This window comes from Actinia tenebrosa, unplaced genomic scaffold (assembly GCF_029948245.1).
Source record: "Actinia tenebrosa isolate PJP-AT-01 unplaced genomic scaffold, QUT_ActTen_1.0 PGA_scaffold17__23_contigs__length_9995812, whole genome shotgun sequence".
NCBI lineage: Eukaryota > Metazoa > Cnidaria > Anthozoa > Actiniaria > Actiniidae > Actinia > Actinia tenebrosa.
In genome coordinates, this window is record NW_028292577.1 from 6198280 (window position 1) to 6222720 (window position 24441).

At 38.3% G+C, this 24441-nt stretch overlaps 3 protein-coding genes across 5 annotated transcripts in view; 2 read left to right on the forward strand and 1 right to left on the reverse strand.

Moving 5' to 3' along the window:
- Positions 1-24441, forward strand: part of LOC116291156 (sorting nexin-14) — a 37612-nt gene that overhangs the window by 12434 nt on the left and 737 nt on the right. The window contains exons 17-40 of one of the 3 annotated variants that reach the window (XM_089031910.1): positions 8218-8284; positions 8837-8898; positions 9557-9642; positions 10066-10124; positions 10247-10360; positions 10591-10636; positions 10723-10750; positions 10851-10900; positions 10971-11086; positions 11483-11597; positions 11944-11984; positions 12245-12321; positions 12385-12442; positions 12693-12718; positions 12940-12980; positions 13212-13259; positions 13806-13899; positions 14619-14689; positions 15111-15141; positions 15452-15516; positions 15634-15725; positions 16357-16413; positions 16979-17040; positions 18189-19034. In XM_089031910.1, coding sequence (XP_088888036.1) covers positions 8218-8284; positions 8837-8898; positions 9557-9642; positions 10066-10124; positions 10247-10360; positions 10591-10636; positions 10723-10750; positions 10851-10900; positions 10971-11086; positions 11483-11597; positions 11944-11984; positions 12245-12321; positions 12385-12442; positions 12693-12718; positions 12940-12980; positions 13212-13259; positions 13806-13899; positions 14619-14689; positions 15111-15141; positions 15452-15516; positions 15634-15725; positions 16357-16413; positions 16979-17023 — 1489 coding nt within the window. In that variant the 3' untranslated portion in view covers positions 17024-17040; positions 18189-19034. Of the gene's footprint in view, positions 1-8217; positions 8285-8836; positions 8899-9556; positions 9643-10065; positions 10125-10246; positions 10361-10590; positions 10637-10722; positions 10751-10850; positions 10901-10970; positions 11087-11482; positions 11598-11943; positions 11985-12244; positions 12322-12384; positions 12443-12692; positions 12719-12939; positions 12981-13211; positions 13260-13805; positions 13900-14618; positions 14690-15110; positions 15142-15451; positions 15517-15633; positions 15726-16356; positions 16414-16978; positions 17902-18188; positions 19035-24441 lie in introns of those variants that run through there. The other 2 variants (XM_089031909.1, XM_089031908.1) reach the window with 2 other exon arrangements.
- LOC148910354 (uncharacterized) lies at positions 399-3270 on the forward strand. Its single transcript, XM_089031916.1, has 3 exons — positions 399-540; positions 1051-1314; positions 1822-3270. The coding sequence occupies exons 1-3, from the start codon at positions 520-522 to the stop codon at positions 3019-3021; spliced, it is 1485 nt and encodes a 494-aa protein (XP_088888042.1). The 5' UTR covers positions 399-519; the 3' UTR covers positions 3022-3270.
- Positions 16448-23325, reverse strand: LOC116291158 (uncharacterized). Its single transcript, XM_089031914.1, has 7 exons — positions 22738-23325; positions 21112-21447; positions 20347-20703; positions 20127-20231; positions 19306-19641; positions 18552-18908; positions 16448-18440 (listed from the first exon to the last, which is right to left on the reverse strand). Exons 1-7 carry the CDS (start codon positions 22796-22798, stop codon positions 18259-18261), a joined length of 1734 nt encoding a protein of 577 aa, XP_088888040.1. The 5' UTR covers positions 22799-23325; the 3' UTR covers positions 16448-18258.

A 24441-nucleotide genomic window follows, 5' to 3' on the forward strand; every position in this document is an offset into this window, starting at 1 on the left:
GAGTTTGGAAAGAACTATGATACCAAGATTACAAATTTAGTATCAAAACAAGGTGAATGGATGGCAAGGTACAGTAACCAGCATATCAAAGATGTGCCTACAGAACCTGGGCTAAACTCTGGTGCAGTTCTCAATTCTGAACCTGCTACTAACATGCCAACTCCCCATGACAATATGCATGTGCAACAGGATAAGGGCAGAAAGATCACGTTTGACAATATAGACTATCGTCAGGATGTTCACTACATGACAGAGGATCATCAAAACATTGATAAACATTGTGTTACCTTTATGTCCACTGAAAACAGGGTTACTGGAAATCATCTAAGTAATAAGCCTCCAGAAGATGGTATCCTTCAAATGGAAAATGGTGTCTGTCTCCCAAATCCCCATGAAAATGTCAAGCAGCGTGATGACTACCTCACTTTGGCAGAACGCATCATTGCTGCTAAAGTACCATGCCTAAACTATCTTTCAGATGTCTGTACTTCCCATATACCCCATGCATATAGTAAAGAAATGAATGAGAAAACAGAAACAGTAAGTGAACTTCATGATAGAAGATAGATAAGTAACTTTGAAGGGATAATAGGAAGATCAATTAGGAGTTGTCACTAGCTTATATAGCCTGCACTGCATCCGAAAATTTTCTCATACAGGGGCTTGAGAAAACCAAGCCAACCAGACAGAATTTTAACCTGAGACTTTCTTGTAGCTCAGTGGTAGGGCATCCAACCAGAGTATCTGAAAGGTCACAGGTTGGAATCCTGTCAGGTGGACTTATTTTTTCCAACCACACATACACTCTCGAATTTCAGTAATATTTCTAGTAATTAAGTGAACTGTTGTTTCAGTTGTGTCACAGTGCAATAACATTTACCCCTACCAACACTTAGCAAAATATCCAGCCGGGGTAGGACATTCCAATTAGATCTTCTTTATAAATAAATAAATAATCTTTTTCTGGTTTTATAAATAGTGAATACCACTATTCCTTAACAATGCAACCTAAATGGTTGTCATAATTTATTTAAAAAATCTTTTTCTTAGTCTTTTCTAGGAATGATACACGAGAACGAGAACGATGCTGATGGGATAATAAAGGTTTTACAAACACTCCATAAATATGTGCCTTCTCATGGGGAAGGAGAACAAAAAGAGTATGGTGACCAAGGAGTTGTTGGAGACCAACTGTCTGTTGAGAGAGCAGTCAATGGCCATGCATCCTTAGCGAATGGTTTTACAAGTGAGGAGCAGCTCCAGGGTTTGCACTTTGAAATAGCCGATTGGCACTCGGGGAATAAGTTCTTAGAGGTAGGTTGTCAAAATGAAAACACAAATCAAAGAGTGCATGCCAATTACCTGTGAAACAAATACTAACTATTTAGCTCATCAGAATATTTATTTGTCCACCAATTTGGTTATTAACAAACTAAGAATTCACTTAGGCATGAACAACACAAAGGAATAAAAAGACAGTTAGATAAACTGCTTGGATGCTGCTATTGTTGTTTGCACTGTTCTGCTTCTATGATAGTGTTAGTTTGTACTTGTGCTAGAGAAAATGTTAAGATACTGTAGAATCCCAGTTATAAGCCCACCCAGTTATAAGCCCACCCAGTTATAAGCCCACAGGGATATAAGCTCACCTTCCCACTGACAGAAATTTCCTTTCGGTTATAAGACCGCCCTGTAAAAAGCCCACCCCCAATTGATATTACATTCAGTTTATGCTGTAAAGATTACTTAAAGCATTCTTAGTATTACTATTGTCATTATCATCATCAAGGATACCTTTTTCTTTTCTTTTTTCCTCTTTAGGTAGGTTTTTCCAACCTATATAATATCTCATCTTCTGGTGACAAGTGTACTATGTACAGCGACCGCAACCTTATCAATAGGAGGAATGTCAAAGGGGATGTTAGTGCAGCAGCCAATGCATGTCGAAGATTTTTCATCCTTGAAGTTGAATCAAGAATAATTGCAGCAGCACTGAAAATCCTTGGCATGGGTTCTCTGGATGATCAAAAGCCAGCTAAGTTTGAGCTTCCAAAACCAGAGTCACCTAAAAAGGATAAGAAAGACTTTCTTCACAAGATAGCCTCTCTAATTATTGATGCTTTTGTGGTTGATAAGAAAAGGAACAAAAGCATGGAAGAGTTGGCAAAACTTCTTGAACAGAAAGAGAAGGAACGCAAAGCTGGTGCACGATACAAATGCAGATTCCCTGGATGTTCAAAGACTTTTGCTCATAATGGCAAATATTTGAAGGAGCATGAGGCCAGCCATGACCCTCCTGTAGTTTCAAGTGACAACAGTACTGTGAACATACTTAAAGATCCCAAATCAGATGAGGAAGATGGAGATGACATGTTGTCATATCAGAAATCACTACTGGAATATGGGATGCTTCTTCTTAATTTCTTTGATGCTATATCAGAAGGTGATGGAGGAAGATTGCATCGTTGTTGGAAATTTTTCCTCATGTACCTTAAGCATCAAGGAGGGAGTGCCACAAAGTACTCTCTGGAGTGCTTGTATCAGATGTTTCAAGTTTATGCATTGTTAAGTCCCCAGTCAGCTCATCGGCTAATTTGGAACAGATCTGTGAAAAACAAGCCAGTAAGAGGAGCCAACATTCCACTAGATCTGCAGTTGGAGTTTTACAACAAGACAGTGAAGGAAGCCATAAAGAAGCTAGGACCTGCTGCCTCTAGAAGATCCCTAGATAGGATATGTCATTCTCTTGGAATAACAAGTGAGCTTATGATTAACTATGACCATAACCTGTCCATCAATAAAAGATCTGGTAAGCATGTGAAGAAGTCAACAAAGAATGACATGTGCAAGATTGTGCAAGAACTGGTAACAAATGACGCATTCACATTTACTCCAGGTAGAAGATACAGATACTACTCAAGAATACAACCAACCTTTTTACATGGGTTTGACATGAGCAGCATGTTCTCCTGGATCAACGACCACAAAAAGTACATGATCTTAAATAGAAGAGCACGATAAACAATGACAAAGAAAAGATAAAAACAAATTCAACACAAATTCTCATATGAATGTATATTAATTAAATTCCTTTTATGCGTGATTGATACAAACTTAAAATACAGCATTAACTTAGTTTCCTGTTCTGTTACTCTTTTTTGTCAGAGAACAGGCTAATTACTCAGGGGCGGATCCAGGAAGTTTTTTGGGAAATCAAAAAATAGATAGTAATAAAGTCATATTTGACTGTAAATCAACCAAATCGGGGGGGGGGGGGGGGGGGGGGGGGGGGCACAAACCCTGCACCCCTCCCCTGGATCAGCCCCTGGTACTTTAACAACTAGAGTTCTGACTTTAAGAGTCCTGTTATGTTCCAGAAACAAATTAAGGAAAATATTGGAATTACCACTTGTACTTCTTATATATTATAATTATTTGCATAGAACTTAAATATAAAGTCCATGTAGTTGAGGAAAAAAATAAATGCAATAGGAGAAATTGGAAAAATGCAGTTAATAATACTTGAATATGTACATATAAGTGTTTCATTAACCACGTAATCATAAATGACTTCATTTTTCCTGGCACATTTACATTCTCCACAAGACATGTCTGTACTGCTAAAAATCTTCAACCAAAAGGACACAATTGTAAAAGCTATAGAATATAGATGTTACAAGAAGCTCTTGACAGCCTTTTTTTAAATATAAAAAATGCTCTGGCAAAATCTGACAATTTGAGTTTGAATCCTTCAGATAGTTTCATTCTCATTGGAAAAAATCATATGAAATTGACACGAAGTTTCTCATGTAATGCATCATGAATTATTGATAAGACATCTCTTGGGATAATCACACTTAATTTTCTGATTTTGCTAAGATAAATGACTTCATTTCTGAAATCTGTTTCTTAAAGAAGTGTTTTAGAAATAGTGATGTCACTCAATGTTTAACTTAATTTTCTGATTTTGCTAAGATAAATGACTTCATTTCTGAAATCTGTTTCTAAAAGAAATGTTGTAGAAATAGTGATGTCACTCAGTGTTTAACTACGTGTATTCCAAAGCTTTTACCTTTTTGTAGTTTTTGATGAATCCAGGGTTAAAAAGCTATTTCACATGCTACTCAAATCTAAACTTAGCTTTTGCAAATGTTCATTTTATTGCATAATATATGCACATTTAGAGAGGGGACTGTCCTTATGAGGAAAATATCTCAAAACCAGGACAATATGTTGTTAGAGTATGGTATAAACACGTTTGTGATAAACTTGGGTAAGATGGTAAGAGAGATTTAACTTATGGATAAAAGCTCTAAGCAGTACTCAAACTCTGATAAGAAGTATCTAAAAAAGTACTGTCTGCTGTGTCCATACATGTGTTAAAAGAACTTAGATCCTCTAAATCTTGGCTGTTCAACATCCCTACCAGTGTGGTGTCATCCCTGACTTGACTCCAGTCAGAATAATTTGACATTTCAGGTGGAAACACATCCATTTGTATTTCAGCAGCATCTATATCACTGAAGACTTTGTCTAAAGCTGTGAGAATGGCAGTGGCATATTTCATTCTCCATATTTCTACCAACTCTACAACATCTTGGATGGTAAAAAGAATGCTGCAGTGTTCAATCACTTGATTAATATGGAAAGAATTAAACTCCATGAGTACATTGGGACATGTCACCATAGTATCCACTTGTACCTCCTTCATCATTTCTTGCTGGAAGCAATGAAGTTCCAATCTCAGTTTCTCCCTTCGTTGTTCACTGACAACTCTTGTAAATTTGGCTCTTTCATGATGAGCATGTGCATTGATGGTGGTCATTAATTTCTGGACTGGTGACTTTTTTGTTGTATCTCCATTCAAATTGGGACTCCAAAGCACCCTGCAATCCTTGTCACTACACCTGCATTTCATTGCACATTGTCCACAGCATTTGTGAAGTAAACTGTTACTTGCCACTTTACTTTCAAAATGGCTCATTAACCATATACGCGAGCATCCTTCTTGTTGGACATAAGCCTTCATATCCCTATCACAGTGGGCTGACAGTAGTCCATTGAACAGCAGGATGCAAGAGCTTGGAAGTCCATCCCGTCCAGCACGCCCACACTCTTGAACATACTGTTCCACTGTCTTCGATGGTCCAAAATGCACAATCTGTCTAACCTTCCTGCAATTGATACCCATGCCGAAGGCAACAGTACAAATGACAACTCGTAAATGTCCATCATCCTTTGCCATATTTTCGATTATGTGTTCCTTAACTCTTTTAGGGGTGCCAGCATGAAACATTTCAACCAGTCTTTTTTGTGGATTGGTTACTCCACCACTGTACATCTTCAGACCCAAAAAAACTTCAAACATTCGGTACAGAACTGAACACTGCTTTCGTGTTTGACAGTATATTAATGTTCTTGGCGTGTTTGCACCCATATCATCAACTTCATTAATAAGCCGCCCAAACACAATCTCCAATGGCTCATTTTTATCTACATATTGTGTAGAATAAAATAAATTTGGCCTGTCAGGACTCTGCTGGATCATTTGCACATCCTTTGGTGACAGGTTCAGGGTTTCCATTATTTGTTCCTTGGTTGCCTTGGTGGCAGTTGCTGTTAGGATCACTGATTTAGTATCTTTGGGAATTAAAGAATGTAATTCTCCTAAGCAACCATACCACTTCCTGAATGGGACCTTCTTGGTACCTGTTAGCCCCCTGTAATAACACAAAGAACAAAACAGCAATTAAGACATACACCTACTTGCAAGAACGTTGTCATACGATATTAGAACATTAGTAATTTAGTGAGAAAGGAATACATTAAAAAGACAAACAAAAAAATTCAGCTTCAGTGATCTTCTTTTGTTCTTTAAAGACCCATTGCCACTTACCGTGATGCACCGCGGTCACAGATGAATTTCGTGGTCCATGAAATTCAAAGATTCATATATTGAATAATAAATTCATATTAAATCCTTTTCCGACATAGCACTAAGGCACAAATTAATTCTTTTACATTCCTTTAAGAGTTTATTCAAAAGGTTAGAATTGTTTTTTCGGTTGTGACACGATTCAAAATGTTAACAAATTGTGATGCATCACGGTAAGTGGCAATGGGTCTTTAATATAATTCCTATCCCACTAAACCACTAATGTTCTATTTTCGTATGTCAACGTTCTTGCAAGTAGGTGTATGTCCAACTTTAAAAATTATAGAATAATGAAAATATTATATCCTGAATGAACTACCTCAAACATAGCATGCTATATCAATGTGCATGTTTATGTTTCTACTACATTTATGTTGTTGCATAACACTACTATGTAATAAATATATATCTATACATCTAATGTACAGTGTAAGCCATAGACAGTATTTCTTGCATGGGTTTTCTATTTTATTTTATGTTAGATTATCAGTCTGTCTTTCTATATATCGATCAATCCGTTCATCTTCGCTTGATCTGGTTGTCTAGCTATCAATTATGGCTTTGCATCTTTGCATAAATTGTATGGGATTTTGGATGATTTTAAAAATTAATATTTCACACCGTTTTGGTGGACATAACAATTTTGGTTTCTCCCACGTTCCTTATTAATTCCAGCTCAAAAATTACAAATTTAAAAAAGGCAAAAATCCGTTTGCAAAGGTTTTACCCTCTAATTTTCAATCACAAGGATAATTTAGAGTGAATATCAACCTAGCTAGAAATGCTCTATACTAAATTTGAAAATCTACCAAAACGAAAAAGAGATAAAAAGTTTTAAATTTGTCAACATACCATTGAACGATGCAGTGAGCTTCATCTATTACGACGCCGATCATCATATCCCTGAAGCTTGGCGTGCAGAAAATTCCTCTCCATGTTGTAGTAGACAGAAAGCACTCTGGGGAACCGAACAACACGACATAGTTGCCATTTACGATCTGCTGGATGATTTCAGCATCTTCCTCGTCACCGATGGCAATTGCTGGAATCCCAATATTATTTAGATATAGCACATGATCTTCCATCAAAGATCGAAGTGGAGAAAGAACCACAATGATGCTGGATCCTCTGGATTTACATCGCAAAATATCCGAAACTATGGGAAGACACTGAAAAATCAGTGACTTCCCGTAACCTGTTGGCAGGTTTACAAAAATATTTTTGTTACTAAAGAATCCCTTAATAGCCTCCTTTTGTTCCGGCAAGAGGTTTCTTACTTCAAACTGATGTTCAACTGCCGAAAATGCTTCTCTCCATAACTCTTCGCTGTATGCCGCCATTTTGATTCAGACGCGGTGACGAAGACAGCAAGTCAACAGCAAAGACTCAAGACCAATCAGAAACGCCGTTAGATTAACCAATCAGCATTGAGTCGACAAATCAATGCGGGGGGGCTTTGGAACACGATTCTTGTCGCTGCTGCGCAGACGGACTTTACGACAGAAAATTCCGGATGCAGTGCAGGCTACTATGCTGTCTAAGTGAGTATAGTGTACTCCAATGAATAACTAGTGGATGTTAGTTATCATTCCCATCCAATACTAGTGCAGTACACAGGTAACCCAATACAGTTCAATAGACCATTTGCATTAACGGGCAACACGACTCTGTTCTCTTAAAACAAGCAGTAGTGTGGGAAAATGAACCCCAGAAATGAAAAAAATGTATGATTTATTTCTATATTTCTTTTCATGCATTGCATTCATTACCTCGTATTTCACGATAGATCACCTACATAGCACTTAGTTTATGTAATTAATGGTTTTCACGGCGGCCATGTTGGAGGAACTTAACAAAAGAATTGTCAGAAAAGATATAACTAGCTAAAAACTAGTGTGAGCTGCGTCGGTGTTTCTAATGAAACAGTAATGATGAAAAGGTAAATTATACACCGTGAAAAGATGAAAAAAACTTACTGACGTTTCGGACGCTAGTCCTTCGTCGGAGTCATAAAAGAATTGTCAATGAGTTCTTTTGTTATATCCTCCAACATGGCCGCCGTGTCTTTTGTTATTTAATTCTCTTGGGAATGGTTGAAAACCAATTCATTCAGAAAATCTATTGTATTCTGTTGCCGTTCTATCTTTCGTATTAGATTTAAATTCGTTGTATTTTTATGAATACATTACATCGACTGCTTGCTACGAAGGCTCTCCATATTTCACCATGTGGGCTTGCAGTCTGAAGTTCGACATGTAATCTATTATGATGTATTTTCACAGGGCTTACGAGCACGCGTATAATTTATTAGAGGGAACATTTATACCGTTATTTTATCAAAGCGATGATGTAAGTAGCTTATTTGTTTATAAGATAGCATGTTTGTTAGCGTACGCAGTGGGTCTTCTACTGAGGGTTACGACTGGGCAGACTAATGCCTGCTGGGATGAGTTAAGGGTTATGCGGGCACTGAGGATGGTACCACGGGCCGATGTCTTTAGAGGGTCTTTAGGGACCAGTCATTATTTAAGTCGGAAGAAGGGGGGGGGGGGGGGGGTGGAGGAGAAAATGGGGGGCCATCAAATTTTTGTTAGTGGAACATGGGGGGCTTTGAAAGGTAAAAAAGGAGGATTGGGAGGATTGGGAGGATTTTTGTAAACGATTGAAGGGGGTACCCGAAAAACATGAATGCTATTAGGTAGGGGTCTGGTAAATTTTTGGCTTAAAAAACATTTTCTTCTCCGCCTCCCCCCTCCCCTGACTTAAGTGATGACTGGTCCCTTGTATATCCAAGAGACCTAAAATGCGAAAGATAAGGTTAGAAAATGAACCCCCTTTGGTTATGGTTTGTGCTTGGTCATAGTGCATATTAGATTGAGAATGAGTTCTTCTCTTTTCTAGTATTTCTCATTATTATGTGGTAGCCGGCTACCCGCAAAACCCCCCTACAAGCAATCCTCAAGGTAAGTACAGCAGGCATCAATCTTGCATGATCATTGACCACAGGGAGCCCAATTTAGATTCAATTGAATGGTGAAAATAAAATCGAAAAAACTAAATAAATTTTTTTGTTATTTCGAGAGAAAATGATTTTTTCGCGTGCGCCTTTATTTTCCTATATAATTCCCCTATCGCATCTAATGTCGCTCTTATGTATATATACCATGGCAGCCATGACAGGAGGCAGGAACAATTGATTCTAGTCTAATCTGATATACATGAGAAAGGGTTCCGTATCCCAGGGGAGAAGGACTCTATTGTTGTGCCTCCTGTCATGGCTGCCATCACGTGATGGTGCAAAGCCTCTAAACAGTGTGTGCAATGTGACTCAACAATCCCTTGAGATATGAATAACAATGAAACAGTCGCCATCTTGGTTGATCTAACAAGAGAAGCTAATGAGAAGTGCTTTGTTATCGTCAGCCAAGATTGCCGCTATGACGTAACGTGCAATGCTCTATTTGGGGTACATAGAGGTACTCTTAGTTAAAGATTATTTTGCGCGTCTCGTTACAGAAAAAGGTAACAAACTATATATCATTTTTAAAATTCTGTACTTTTTGATCATAATTAAAATAAAAAATAAAAAAGGAGTCACACTGTCTTCCTATATTTTCTTAGGGCATTAAAGAAGAAGTTTGATCCCTTAGCGGAATTTTCTAAACTTGCTGGAAAAATTAAACATAAAGTATTGAATCCTGTTCGAGGTGAGTAAGATTAGAGACCACAGGGTTACCAGTATGTTCGTTGGACTCTTTGAATTTACCAGTGAATTTTCTTTGATTTTATGTTGACACTGAAGAATATCCGATATTATTGAGGGCAATTTTTGGTTTATATTGCATTTGGCAATTTTGAGTGTTGATATTCGTCATGAAATTAAGGCAAATTCAGATAAATTTACTTACAGTTCAACCAACACAAAACCTTCAAAAACCTTTCAAAACCCCAATTTTATAACAAATTCTTAACTAATCAAAGTCAGGGCAAGGCAAACTCACATATCGAATCGGCATTGTTAGGTTTTGTGGAGTGAAGGAAACTGGAGCTCTGGAATCAAGGGATCTATTGAACAAAAACCCCTACATTTTCTAAGTTACATAGTATCCTATTTTTTCTATTTCCATCAGATGATTTAGCTCCTTATTCTGAAGAAGATCCATACGATATGGTAGACATTCCTTCGGGGGTGAGTGTGAACTGAATTTTTGCGCTGTTCTTATGACTAGGAAAATTCGCGGTGAGGACGCACAAAGCACACGCACGCGTTTTCTATTTTTCAGTAAATAATAAAACGTCGTTTACTTATAGGAGTTTGCATTAGATAGCGATGAGGAAAACGGGACTACTATGGTGAAAGAAGAAATGCGAGACTTGAGTACCTGGAAGATTACCATCCCACACGTCATAATGGAGAGTAAATACGTAAGTAGTTGCCAAACGCATTCCTAAAAAAAACCTAATGGAATATTCATTTTTTTATTTAATGACAGTTATCTCATATGGTTAACATGAATCTTCACCTTGTTACTCATTAATATCGAGGTGCTCTTTACATCCGCTGATTGGTTTAAGAGGGGTAGGTCACGTGACCTATCTAAAAGTATCCAGTTTATTTATTATTTTTCATTATTTTTCTATTATTGCTTTTCTAGAAATGCATCTACATAATATCAATCGAAAGACCTGATGCTAAAGACGGTGAGTCAATCCTTTCACTAATATATTTATCTCTAGTTTGCCAACTCCATTTTCACGATTAAAAATTGCTTGACTATTTTAACCAGGCGAAGAAAGGCGTTGGGATGCTGCAAGGTACGTTTAGTACTACAATTCGTAACTAGTTTTTGAAAAAACGTTAAAAATTCTTTATGTTGAGTCAGAGTCACGAACTTCATGTATTTCTGTATTTCAGACGCTATAAAGAATTTTATGTTTTGCAAAGCAAACTGGAGGAATTTCATGGTAAGCACTGGAAACAATCTTGAAAGCACAAGACTTGATAACATTTGATTTCATAATTATTTTTTGTCAGGGGAGATCGAAGATTCCAGTTTACCCATCAAGCAGAACAGCTCCAGGTTAACCAACGCGAAGAAACCTTCCACTTATTATGAGTCATGTAGAGAACAGTTTGAACGATACCTACAGGTATGGTGACCAATCAGAATGAATGTAAGAATCTGACCAATTATGATAATCGTTATATTATGACCAATCAAAATAACTATAAGAATTTAGCCAATCTTGATAAACCTTACATTTGTTCAGAATGAATTTAAGAAACTGACCAATCATGATAAGCCTTATATTTGGTCAGAATGAGTGCAAGAACCTGACCAATCATGATGAACATTATATTATGACCTATCAAAATAGAAATAAAAATTCAGCCAATCATGATAAACGTTACAATTGATCCATCGTAGTAGTATTCTCTAGGTGTTTTTTTGTTTTTTTGTTAGGATTGAATTGACAAATTTGAATAACAGTACCAATAGTTTCTTTCTATCTCCTTTCATTTTTTTATTTTAATTATTTGTGCAGGTTTTAGCAAAGAATGATCTCGTGAAGGGAAGTGCTTTATTGTTTAACTTCTTGTCACCAAACAAAGAGTTCACCAACATGTTTGAATCAAAGAATAGAAAAGGGAACTTGGCAGGTATGAAGTACTTCAACGACACTGCCAACACCACTACTACTACCATCACCGCCGCAGCCACCACCACCACTGCCACTGCCATTACCACTACCACTACCACCACCACCACCACCACCACCACCACCACCACCACCACCACCACCACCACCACCACCACCACCGCCACCACCACCACTACCACTACCACCACCACCACCACCACCGCCGCCGCCACCACCACCACCACCACCCCCTCCACCACCACCACCACCACCGCCGCCACCACCAGTACTACCATCAGCACTACCATCAGCACTACCAATACCAACATACTAAATCTTCAATTCTGTTGCTGTTTATTGGCCAGGAATGACGATCAAGTCCATGGCAACAATGTTTACAAAAGAGGTGAGCTATACTTGAAATGAAGATCGGCTAAGAATCCTTGTCGATTTAAAAACTTAATTTTGGAACACTCGTTCATAGATGTAGCGTCAGAACTTGTCCTGCTCGTTGAGTGCTAGAGAAAACCTTCAAAGATCTTTCCATCTTGTAACCAGGGTCTCGTATATAATCCTTTGTTTCTTGTCGTGGATAAAAGGACGGTTTTTGGCAACCCTAAGCACTGTTATACTTATATCTCTTTCTTGTTGCCATTTGTTCTACAGAAAGGTCAAAACATTGATCCTTTTTTACAAGCTTTCCTGACGTCCATTGAAGAGCCTTCGAAACCAAGCCCACCGAGGTATTGCAATTTTTTATATTCTCTCCAATCTTGTAATGCACTAATATTTTCTTTTCCTTACAGAAACCGATCTGTAGATGCTGGAGTACAAGTACATACCGGTGACTTTGACAGAAAAGATGTAAGTTTATCATGAATATGAACTGAACTTGTCATTTGTTTGGGCATCGTTTTAGTCCATCTGTCCGTCCGTGTGGTCGGTCGTCCGTACGTCCGTCCGTCCGTCCTCTCGCTCCCTCGCTCGCTCTTTCGTTCGTTGGTCTGTTCGTTTTTTTTTTTGACGTAAACACTTTATAAAATGCTCTATTATTTTTTGAAAAGAGATGAAATATCGAATATAATGACAGCTGTTCTTGTTTATTTTCCCGCAGTGCTATCCAAGGAGAAAGAAGAGCTCGTAAGTACAAATCAGTTTTACTCGCGTTTACGCAACTATTAGCCTCGTTCGCAGACGTCCTTAGGGTCGTCACGTTGTCACGCAACGTTTCTCTCCCCACGACCCTGACAACATATGTGTTAGAGGCTGGGCAACGATCTAATACTAGAAAATGGTTTAAGCGTGACTCAGCGCTCTTTCTAACGGCACTACCATATATATTTCTGTTTTTACTTGATTAGAATCAGCAAGCCAGCCTTGAGGATGGACAATAAAAATGGAGGTAACACGTTATTTCTAATCTTATCTCATACATATTACATCCCATCTGTACCCCCCCCCCCCCCCCGAACACACACACACACACATGCTTGCTATGAAATGAACAGCATCCTTTGAAACATTGATAGAAACACAACCTCGAACTCACATCACCCCCTCATGCCCTTTCCATCACATACATTGTATTGAATAACCCCCCTGAAATCAAGTTTTCCTTTTATTCATGTTCCAGTACCTGCTCTGGGTTTGAATGGCGTTACAGATTATATTTTATTTGCCGGTAAGTGTCAGTCACGATCTTTATGACGCCCATTCGTTTCCGTCACACTTCTTAGCTTTTGGCTTGTGTCAATCAAAATACTCCGCCCCTGGATTTGATAGAAGCCATCACCATCACTCATTAACATCAAAATCATCATCATCACTATCACTATTGCTATCATCAACGACAATATCGTCAACATCCCCATCAATTATTATCACTATCATCATATCATCATTATCGCTGTCGTCATTATCGGCAATCATCATCATCATCATCGCTATCCTTACTCGCTATCACATCTCATTACTATCATCGTCACAATCTTCATCATCATAATGAACATCATCATCGCTATCATCATCATTATCGTAACTATCACCATCGTATCATTATCGTATCATTATCATCATCATACCTATCATCATCACTATGACAATCATCATCATCATCACCATCATCATCATCATCATCATCATCATCATTATTGATATCACATCATTATCATAATTATAATTCCTTAGCTAATTCTCTATTTCACTTCAATATTCCATCTCGTTGCAGCTGAGCGGCTTCTTAAGCTTCCAAGTTGGATGCTACACGTGTTATCAAGTTTTAAGATTGTCGGTCAACAGACTCTGGATTCATTCGCTCACAAGTATGATGACATCTCATTTAGCCTTGCCTAGTTAGTGAAACAAAACATTAAAGCCTTCAAATCTTACCTGATATCCTGAAACAGCCTCTGGGCTGATCTAAAGCAGGACATGGCTAACTCACAGATCGAACCCTGAAACAGCCTCTGGGCTGATCTAAGTCAGGACATGGCTAACTCACAGATCGAACCCTGAAACAGCCTCTGGGCTGATCTAAGTCAGGACATGGCTAACTCACAGATCGAACCCTGAAACAGCCTCTGGGCTGATCTAAAGCAGGACATGGCTAACTCACAGATCGAACCCTGAAACAGCCTCTGGGCTGATCTAAAGCAGGACATGGCTAACTCACAGATCGAACCCTGAAACAGCCTCTGGGCTGATCTAAAGCAGGACATGGCTAATTTATAAATCGAATTTGAATTTAGCTTTTTAGGTTTTGTTTGGGGGGGGGGGACCTGGCAACCCGGAGAAAAGACCGTCCATTGAATCGAGGGAGACATCCTTGACCCTAGTCATCCCAAGTATTCACCTTAGGTAACTGAAAGCGATTCATCTCGGGATACTTTGAGAGATAAAATAGTGCATTGCGCATCATGATATACTTGTATGTAACGAACTTTGCAAATCTCACAATCATAACACAGGAAGCCCAATACATAGTCCATTCTGCTGTTTGTCTTGTTTTGTGTTATGAAATTTTTTTGCCTTTTATCACTAGTTATCTAAACACCAAGGTAGATCTACTGAAGGACGAGTATCGTATGGTCATGATAATCCACCTGCTGCGAGGTCAGTTACTGTTTTGTCTTACAGTATAGCTGCGCATTACACAGCACGATTGCACGGAGAAATTGCCTCTGCAACTTGTCTTGCAACAGCGTTGTGTCATAAGTTGCAAGAGTGTTTACACGGTGTAAGGGTGCATTTGGGTCAATACAATAAATGTATAGAAATTGATATCTGCTATTGTTTATCTAAACTATTGGGCTATCGACAAGCAATTCCCAGAATAGCTCAATTGGAGGACAATACAATTAATTCCAATTTTAATTTTAATATTAATAATATTAATTTTAACCTGTAGTAGTTTAACCAATCAGCATGCAGGAATAAATATAATTGACAGAATCAAGTGGGAGACTTGTGTACCTATAATTTGTCGCACGGGGGACTGTATTCTAAGATTCATGTCATTGTTCTTCTATGACAGATGCTATTTTCTTCGACCAAGAGCCTCCAAGGTAAATACCTCGCCACTGACAGATTGTTAGTGTAATGCGAAAGGTGGTTACTAGAAAAGAATTCTAATTCACCTCAGGATTTTGATATTAAAACCAACATTTATGAAATATATTTGCAAATTCTGTATGCGTATTACTGTGTATTTTTCTCAACCACCCACGCCATAATGTATTTATATTTTTACGATGTCGTTGATCCCAAGACACAGCTTTTTATGTTAAAAGCTACATCTATATCTGCACGAGATCTATAAAAAATATAACTTTTGAGAATGTTACATAAGATAGAGATTTTTTCTTCTTATCGCAGAACTGATGTCGATAAGCTTGAACGACGCGAACAGACGCTCAAAGAAATGAAGGAATTTTTACCAGGTAAAAGACATGTTTAAAGAAACGGTCCAAAACGTTTTCCATGGTTTGACAAAGTTGGCAGAACTCTCTTAGTATAACATACTAGCTGTATAACTTTGGTGTCGTATGTTGTTGTAGACGGACTTGTTCGTGTGATAGGGGCAGACAGGCACGAGTCTGCTATGAACTTACTACTGGAACTCTTCCAACACCCGAAACTCAACAAACAGGTAACAAATTCGCTCTTTTCCCTTTCCTTTTATTCTCACCCCCTTTTTATTCCTTTTTATTTTTGTCTTTTGATATCCTTCGTATTGTCTTTCCTTTCGATGCGTGTTCTGTCCTCATTTTTCACTTCCCTTGTACCCTGGCAGGGCTGAAAAACGCATGCGCATTTGCCAAAATTGTCCAAGCTGATTGTGAGTCAATCTCGTACCTAGAGCCTGCGTTTCTTCTGGCCTGCGGCGTAGAACAAGGGCTTTGGCATAATCCATTTTTTAAGACCAGGATTTCTTGGACTTCGGATATAAGAGCGCATGCGTTAAAAGAATTGCCAAAAATTTTTTAAAAAATGTTCCTGATTTCTAATTTTTATTTTGATCTAAACCTTAGCGAAACCATATGACAGGAATTTTTTAAAGGAAAGGGTTGATGAGCCCGCGATTTTTTTCCATGTTACCCGTTACGTACCCTGGGTCATTTCCAGAGGTGCTCTCGCTACAGTGCCTCTCGGTCGTAGATTTTCGAGAAGGACTGGAGTTCAAAAGCCTCTGTCACACACAGAGCAGCCACCTTCTTTATTCATTACTTCTCATCATTTGCACAAACTTCAACGGATTCTTGGTCGCTTTTGTTTCCCAGCTTGCGTATGTTCTTCTGGACGCCATTATTGAAGAAGTATTCCCTGAATTGAACCAAGTAAGTATCAGGAAAATAGACCACCTTGGACGCATTAAGATGCAATTAATAATCTATTTATCAAACGTAACGTAAAACATTGCTATAGTGTGTGTTCAATCCCTTGAGATATGAATGACGATCAAACAGCCGCCATCTTGGTTGATCTAACAAGAGAAGCTATTGAGAAACTCTTTGTTATCGTCAGCCAAGATGGCGGCTGTGACATAACGTGCACATGCTCTATAGATATGATCTGGATATATTATACATTATTAGATATAATTATTATATCATTATTGGATAAGGTTGAGCATCATATTAGACCTTATTCGTCCTGGTCAAATATTTTACCCATTTCATACCAAACGGTTGTACATGAGAAGAAACATGAATATGGATACAACTCAAACAAAATATCTTATTCTCAAGAGAATTACACGTGGTCTGAAATGGGAAAATATCATGCCTACGTGGATTAAGTTATATTCTCTGCACCTATGTAAATCGTTATGTAAGTTAATATATTTTGCAGGATTTTTTGATTCGTCTGATTAATTTTATTTTTTGTCTCGTCTTGATTCAGGAAGACAGTAATGACGATATGAATGATGTCTTCTATCACGTCTAGAACTATGATGTTTGTTGGTGGGTCCTTTACTCTATATAATGTAATATAATGATAATGAAATATAATGATAGCGCTGATAATAATGTTGAAAATGATGCATGATGATAATGTGATGATGATGTATAATAATGATTTAAGATAATAACGTATGATGATGGCGTACGATGATGACATATGATGATGAAGATGATGTGATGATGTGATGATGATGATGATGATGATGTCGTATACTGTATGATGGTGTATGATGAAGATGATAATGATGAATGATGATGATGTGATGATGATGGTGATGATGAATGATGGTGATGATGATGGTGATGATGAATGATGATGATGAATGATGGTGATGAATGATGATGATGATGATGATGATGATGTGATGATGAATGATGGTGATGATGATGATGATGATGATGATGATGAAAGATGATGATGATGGGGTATGATGATAATAATGATAATGATGACGTCACGATAATGATATAGTAATGAAGATGATGTGATGTCGATGATGAAGATGAAGATTATGACAATGATAATGATGATGATGATAATAATGGTAATAATATTCCCACTAAGTGCAAAAGCTTTTCAGTAGATTAGCCTTAGTCAAAAATATATAGTGTTCATCTGTCACCTTCGAATATTTTTTGGCTTTATTTTATATTTAAACAAATGACTTCTCCTCGAGAATTATAGCTAAATCTGCTTCAGATAAATAGCAAGGCACTTAAATCTTTTCGCATCGATTATTTCAATATATTGTACATCTAGTAGATATTTACATATTTCCAATTATAAATAAGTATGTATGCATATAGCCCCATTATTAAAGATAACCATCATTGTTAACAATGATTAGTTCCTTAAATAACGCACTCTTGTTTCAGTAAGTACTTGAATGGTCTCGATAATTGATAATCAATAGAGTATGTAGTATTATTTGTGAGTAATGGTCTCAAAGCCCCACAATTTGTTGTGTACCTTATGTTAGGAAAATTGACCGACTAGCAACAGCAAAGACTTTGTTACATACTGTTATTCTCATATGATGGACGCATTGGTATATATAGCTATTGGACTGTTCATTGCCCTTGTTTTGGTGCTGCTGTAATCTTGAGTCGTAAGGATTGTCCAGGGTTATTTCTTTCCCATGTTACAGGAAGGAACATCATCCCACACGGGGAAGAGTCTTGCCCGACTTCATACTGATTCAGTCTTCAGCAACTTGGTCATAATTTTACCCTAAGATTCATCAGCAGCCAAACCATTATGATGACAGACACCAAGAATATATTATTAGTACCATGCACAGGACTGACAGCAGAGAAAACCGAAGGAGAGATTGTCTCCATGGTGACAGTAATGGGTGTCGTCATAGCAACACGACCAGCGGTTGTTTTTACATGAGAACCTAAAAATAGAGGGGAATGTTAGTCATCTTTTTTCAAATCTTTTTACGTCTGGTTCACCAAACTCCTGTCAGCGAATAATATCAGAAAGGATTCCTCAGTTGCAGCCTTACCTGCGGTAACTTCACGCTTTTCTCTTCGACATTCAACACTTTTCACGACAATAATGTGTCTGTCCAATCGACTTGGAACATTCTTAGTGACGTCACACTTGTAAGTGACAACTTCCTCGGCCCTTCCTCCGTGCAGCTGTAAAGACCCGTTGCCATGGAGCTTGAATCCATCACCAACAGTTACATTAGAACTACTGGAAGCCACGAGTAACGACCAGGACACATCGTTTCCTGAGGTGTTCTTCTTGTGCCATTTGACTTGGTGCAGCTTTCTCGGGTTTGTTCTGTGCCTTGCGTCACATTCGAGCATGAAATCATCGTCTGCACAGACTTCGCGTTTGATCAAAGTGACTTTACCTAAGATGAGGCAGTGAGAATAGAATATATCAGTGATGTACGAATGTACAATATACTATTCTAACACATCGTTATATTATAGACTAGGCGAGGGCTAAATATAACTCAGCTGCTTTCCTCCCATTATTTTATGTTCGTCCAGTTTCACTAATTCTTTATTATTTTAATGTAACGACGTGGAAGTCAATGCAGCAAACCAAAAGGCATTCTCTGAGTTCTATAAACAGAATTTATTCTGATCTAGCTTGGGTAATACGAGCAACACCATATAAGGTATGATGGACAAAAGATGGTGTACCCTAGCTAGACCACAATGCATCATGTTCGCTATCTTCGAAAAAGTCCTCTACGTTGTATTCAAATGTTTGTTTGTTTGTTGCCAAGCAACGGTCCTTACCACATGACACCTTGAGATCCGTCACGTGAACACGAAGCCCCAGTCCTTTAACATATGCTTTGCACTGGAACATTGTCTCATCATCAGGATGCAGAGAAGCAATCCCTAGTGATCCATTGAGATGAATGGTGATTCTTTCATCTAGGGTTGAATTGTGAGGAAAAACCCTTCGGTGTCCATTCTCGATACTTGCCAAATCTTTCCATTCTCCAGCTGTTTTGTCCTTAAACTGCCACACTAGCTTGCCTATTTTATTGAGTGTGTAATATGGGCAAGTCAGGATGACATCCGTCTTGTAACAGCCATCTTGATAATGATTTTTTGCACCAGTGTAAACTGCAATATGAAAAAAAACATTCGCAAATGAAAAACTGGGAAACATTCCCTTCCATAAGTTGAGATGGTACTACATGGCATTTGTCTTCTTTTTCCCCGTAAAATAGAGAACTTTGGATTTGTCCGCATATTCGATGCGTCTTGAAACTGATTTAACAGTGTTCCCGCGATAACCCGTCATGTCTCGGAATTCCTTCGTACAGCTTATCAAGGGATCCTCTAATGTTCTTCTTTATCCAGAATTGATAGAGGTTATTTACCGTCCAGGATGTGCCCGATGCGTTGAGTGCATATATCAGTAGCCAAATGATAATGACAGACACCAATAATACATAGACCTCTTCTGAGATAGTGAACATGGTGTATTGTGGTCTGGCTTGAGTTCAAGCATCTTGTTCATCATGCCTTATATGGTGTTGTTTGTACTCAAGCTATACCACAATGCATCAGGTTTAACGACCTCAGACATGGCCTACAGTTTGTACCATGGTCAGGGCTAGCAGCAGAGGAAACCGAAGGAGTGATTGTCTCCATGGTGACAGTAATGGGTGTTGTCATAGCAACACGACCAGTGGTTGTCTTTACAGAACCTAAGAAAAATAGAGGGGATTGTTAGTTGTCGTTTTTCAAACATTTTCAAGTCTGTTTCACCAAACTCCTGTCACCGAATAAATATCAGAAAGGATTCCTCAGTTGCAGCCTTACCTGCGGTAATTTCACGCTTTTCTCTTCGACATTCAACACTTTTCACGACAATAAGGTGCCTGTCCAATCGACTTGGAACATTCTTAGTGACGTCACACTTGTAAGTGACAACTTCCTCGGCCCTTCCTCCGCGCAGCTGTAAAGACCCGTTGCCATGGAGCTTGAATCCATCACCAACAGTTACATTATAACCACTGGAAGCCACGAGTAACGACCAGGACACATCGTTTCCTGAGGTGTTCTTCTTGTGCCATTTGACTTGGTGCAGCTTTCTCGGGTTTGTTCTGTGCCACGCGTCACATTCGAGCATGAAATCATCGTCTGCACAGACTTCGCGTTTGATCAAAGTGACTTTACCTAAAATGAGGCAGTGAGAATAGAATATATCAGTGATGTACGAATGTACAATATACTTTTCTAACACATCGTTACTATGCAAGGGATCACTCTACCCAAAATATAACGACTGTTCGCTCAGCTGCTTTCTTCCCATTATCTTATGTTCGTCCAGTTTCACTCGTTCTTTATTCATTTGTTGTAACAACGTGGAAGTCAATGCAGCGAACAAAAAGGATTCTCTGAGTTCTATAAACAGAGTTTATTCTGATCTAGGTTGGCTAATACGTGCAACACCATATAAGGCATGATGGACAAAAGATGGTGTACCCTAGCTAGACCACAATGCATCATGTTCGCTATTTTCGAAAAAGTCCTCTACGTTGTATTCAAATGTTTGTTTGTTTGTTGCCAGGCAACGGTCCTTACCACATGACACCTTGAGGTCCGTCACGTGAACACGAAGCCCCAGTCCTTCAACATATGCTTTGCACTGGAACATTGTCTCATCATCAGGATGCAGAGAAGCAATCCCTAGTGATCCATTGAGATGAATGGTGATTCTTTCATCTAGGGTTGAATTGTGAGGAACAATGTTTCGGTTGCCATTGATAATGCTTGCCAAATCTTTCCATTCTCCCGCTGTTTTGTCCTTAAACCGCCACACTAGCTTGCCTATTTTATTGAGTGTGTAATATGGGCAAGTCAGGATGACATCCGTCTTGTAGCAGCCACTTTGATAATGATTTTTTGCACCCATGCAAACTGCAATATGAAAACATATTCGTAAATTAGAATAAAAAATTGGGAAACATTCCCTTGCATAAGTTGAAATACCGCTGCTGGTGGCACCTTTGCCATTTCTCGTTTCATTTCTGTAAAATAGAGAGTGACCTTGGATTGTGCCTCGGTGTTCACGCGATAACCCGTCATGATGTCTCGGAATTCCTTTCTACAGCTCATCACGGCATTAATCCCCTATCTTCTATATTCAGTATTTATAGAGGTTATTTATCGGCCAAGATGTCCGGATGGGGAAAAACTGTGCCTGAGGCCTTAAATATATAACCGAGGCCTTAGGGCCGAGAAAGAAAATACCGTCCGCTCGCGCAACAAATCATAACGCACGATTCTTAGAATACTGGAATGAAGGGAAAAAAAGAAAAAAAAAGGGAAGAGCAAAGCTCAAGATTTTTTCCGGATAACTGATTTAGTAATCTATTGAATGTTCTTTGGTCTTGCGCGTATCTTTGTACAATCTTCAGACAGACGGCGCTGGTTGTTGACTAAAAGTTCCACTCGGATGATGTTTTTCGGGAGATTGTTTCCAAAACTATGATCTCAAACTGCTTGAGTTACCGAACTTTTTGTACACAATTAAAAAACAGAACATGACGTTAAAAGGCTATGAAATTACTCAATGTTTTTGGCCCTAGATTATGATAACATTTAATTTGGTAGAAAAACACTGGTATTCATATCTACAGATTATGAATTAAGAGGGTCGATCGACATGATAATCACTTTAGTCACGTTTCCATTGTTGGACGACGTGGACATTTGCTCACAGCGAGACAACTGTGTGTTCAAGGGTGTGTTAACTTCTCCCTCGTCAGCTCGATAGTCGAGATTAGAAAATAAAATAAAATGTAAAATTGATTAATCAGCTCTGCCAGTTCTGTCAGAATGATTCTAATTTCGGAAGTACAAGTCATTCACTTATCGAACCATCCGTGACGTACGAATGTCTTATTTACTTCAGTCAAAAAAATCCTAAACTTGTCTATCTAACTGAACACTAGTGACTAGTCTTACTTATCTGAGCGAGTGGAATTGCAGCAAATATTAAGGCAAAAAATAACCATGGATTATTTCAACGTACGCGGATGTATGTATATGCTGGATTATCATGATCACGAGCATCACTGACCCCGAGCAGAAAAACGTGGCGCGAATCATCAAGCTGTACACTTCACTTGCACACGAGTCGAGTCATGACTAGCATATCAAACCATATCAAACACACTAGTTATAAAAGAAGATAGCTCTACTTACTGTTGACGACGACGAACAGCCACGCTAGAGCCCGTAAAACACCACCAACTACTCCACGCATTTTCAGCTGTATTGAACAATAGATTGAAGTGTTTTTGAACAAACTAAATAAGGTATTAGCCTCTTTGATTTAATTAACCAGTGTTCTATTCACTCTTGAGATTGTCAATGTTCTATCGAATAAGATGATACTTTGCTAAAATGCAGTTGAACGAACGAAAATCAGGATTTTTTGGCCAGTATTCCAGTGATAGTCTACTAATCTAGTTTTTTCACTGCTTTCCTGAGAATGTCTTAACTGTGCTTAGTTTAGACTTGCTCTGACCCCAGCTCGTTTAACTCACTGTCAATCGACTCGCAACTGTGTTCTGCTCAGATGGTTGTTGGAGACTCGGGCACGTCTTTTATCTCTTACTAATGAATACTGCTGCAGGTCAAGTGACCAGTCATTTCATATTTTTATAGGCTTATTGTATCGGGGAGTCCCCTAGCTTTTTCACGTGAAAATTCGCAACCATGCATTGTCTGTAACTTTTGTGAAACCACATGGTCGACTGAGTAAAAAATTAAAAAAATTTTAAAAAATGCAAAAAGGCGTGTCGGGTATATCCAACTAATGTAGTACGCATTCGCTCTCCGATAGGTGTTATTGGCTTGCCTTCGTGATAAATTTAACCAATCGTTTGCCACAAACACGCACGCGTTTACTGTCCATATAACACTTGGAGAAACTTAATTTCATGTGAAAAATAATTTTCCTGTAAAAAAAACTTAGAACTTTTTTCACGAGATGATATTAATGTTTCAGTTTATTTCCTGTTTGTGAATCATTAATAACGATAAGTCATCCGCTTAGTTTTAGCCTGCGAGCAGCCGGACTTTTCGCTCCTATGCTTCTTCGTCTTAAATTTGCGCCAAAACTCTTGACTCGTGAAGTTCTAATGGATAGAGAAAAGTTATATAAAACCAACGTCTCATCAAATTTTTAGTTAATTACATCATTTATTATCATCGCAAGAAAGATAGAGCTGTTAATATAATCATAGTAAGAGGAAATTTGCTTTGCTGACCTTTCACGTGGTGGTAAGGCAGACGTCGTTTAATCCTAGTTCCTGTTATTTTTGGAAGTGAATTTATAAAAGCCCCTTGGAACCGCCTTGTGGCTACATGCTGGTATTTTTCCTGACCATCTTTTATGACGTTTTTCTGTCATTATTCATTTACTCATGTTTGGCACTTTAGCCCCATAGTCCCTTTAGGCCTAAAAAAATTGTTGGACTGATTTTGTGGGGACAACTAGGTGATAAAATAATGTTGGGAGGGGAGTAGTGTAGTAGTGGCTTTTAGGTTGTTGTGATAATGGTAGTAATGTTGTTGGTATTTAAAATTAGTGCAGAAATGACGTTACTGCAAAACTGAGGAGTCATAAAGTCTGTGAAAATTGAAGAGCAAAAAATAAAACGTCCACAATTGAAATAAAAATATAAAACTCATTACTTATTGTGTCACTAATATCAAGTGATTAATCATTAGCAACGCTTTGTTTTCTTATTTGGTGGCCTGAAAGTCCATAATTTCCTGAAGCAAGAGTGACAGCTCAGTCTATCAAATTTTCTTGGTCCTGATGCACCGAATCAAAATATGGCGACCAATTTGAATAACTATTGTTCTGCACTGACTAGCAACTGACTAGCCTCCTATACA

Bases quoted from the DNA above. Each gene is read 5' to 3' on its own strand.
- LOC148910354 (XM_089031916.1), top strand. From the start codon at position 520: ATGAATGAGAAAACAGAAACA. The intron at 541-1,050 runs GTAAGTGAACTT...TCTTTTTCTTAG, and splicing joins TGAATGAGAAAACAGAAACA to TCTTTTCTAGGAATGATACA. The intron at 1,315-1,821 runs GTAGGTTGTCAA...TTTCCTCTTTAG, and splicing joins CGGGGAATAAGTTCTTAGAG to GTAGGTTTTTCCAACCTATA.
- LOC116291158 (XM_089031914.1), bottom strand. From the start codon at position 22,798: ATGCGTGGAGTAGTTGGTGGTGTTTTACGGGCTCTAGCGTGGCTGTTC. The intron at 20,232-20,346 runs GTAAGGCTGCAA...TATTTTTCTTAG, and splicing joins AAAGCGTGAAATTACCGCAG to GTTCTGTAAAGACAACCACT. The intron at 18,441-18,551 runs GTAAGGCTGCAA...CTCTATTTTTAG, and splicing joins AAAGCGTGAAGTTACCGCAG to GTTCTCATGTAAAAACAACC.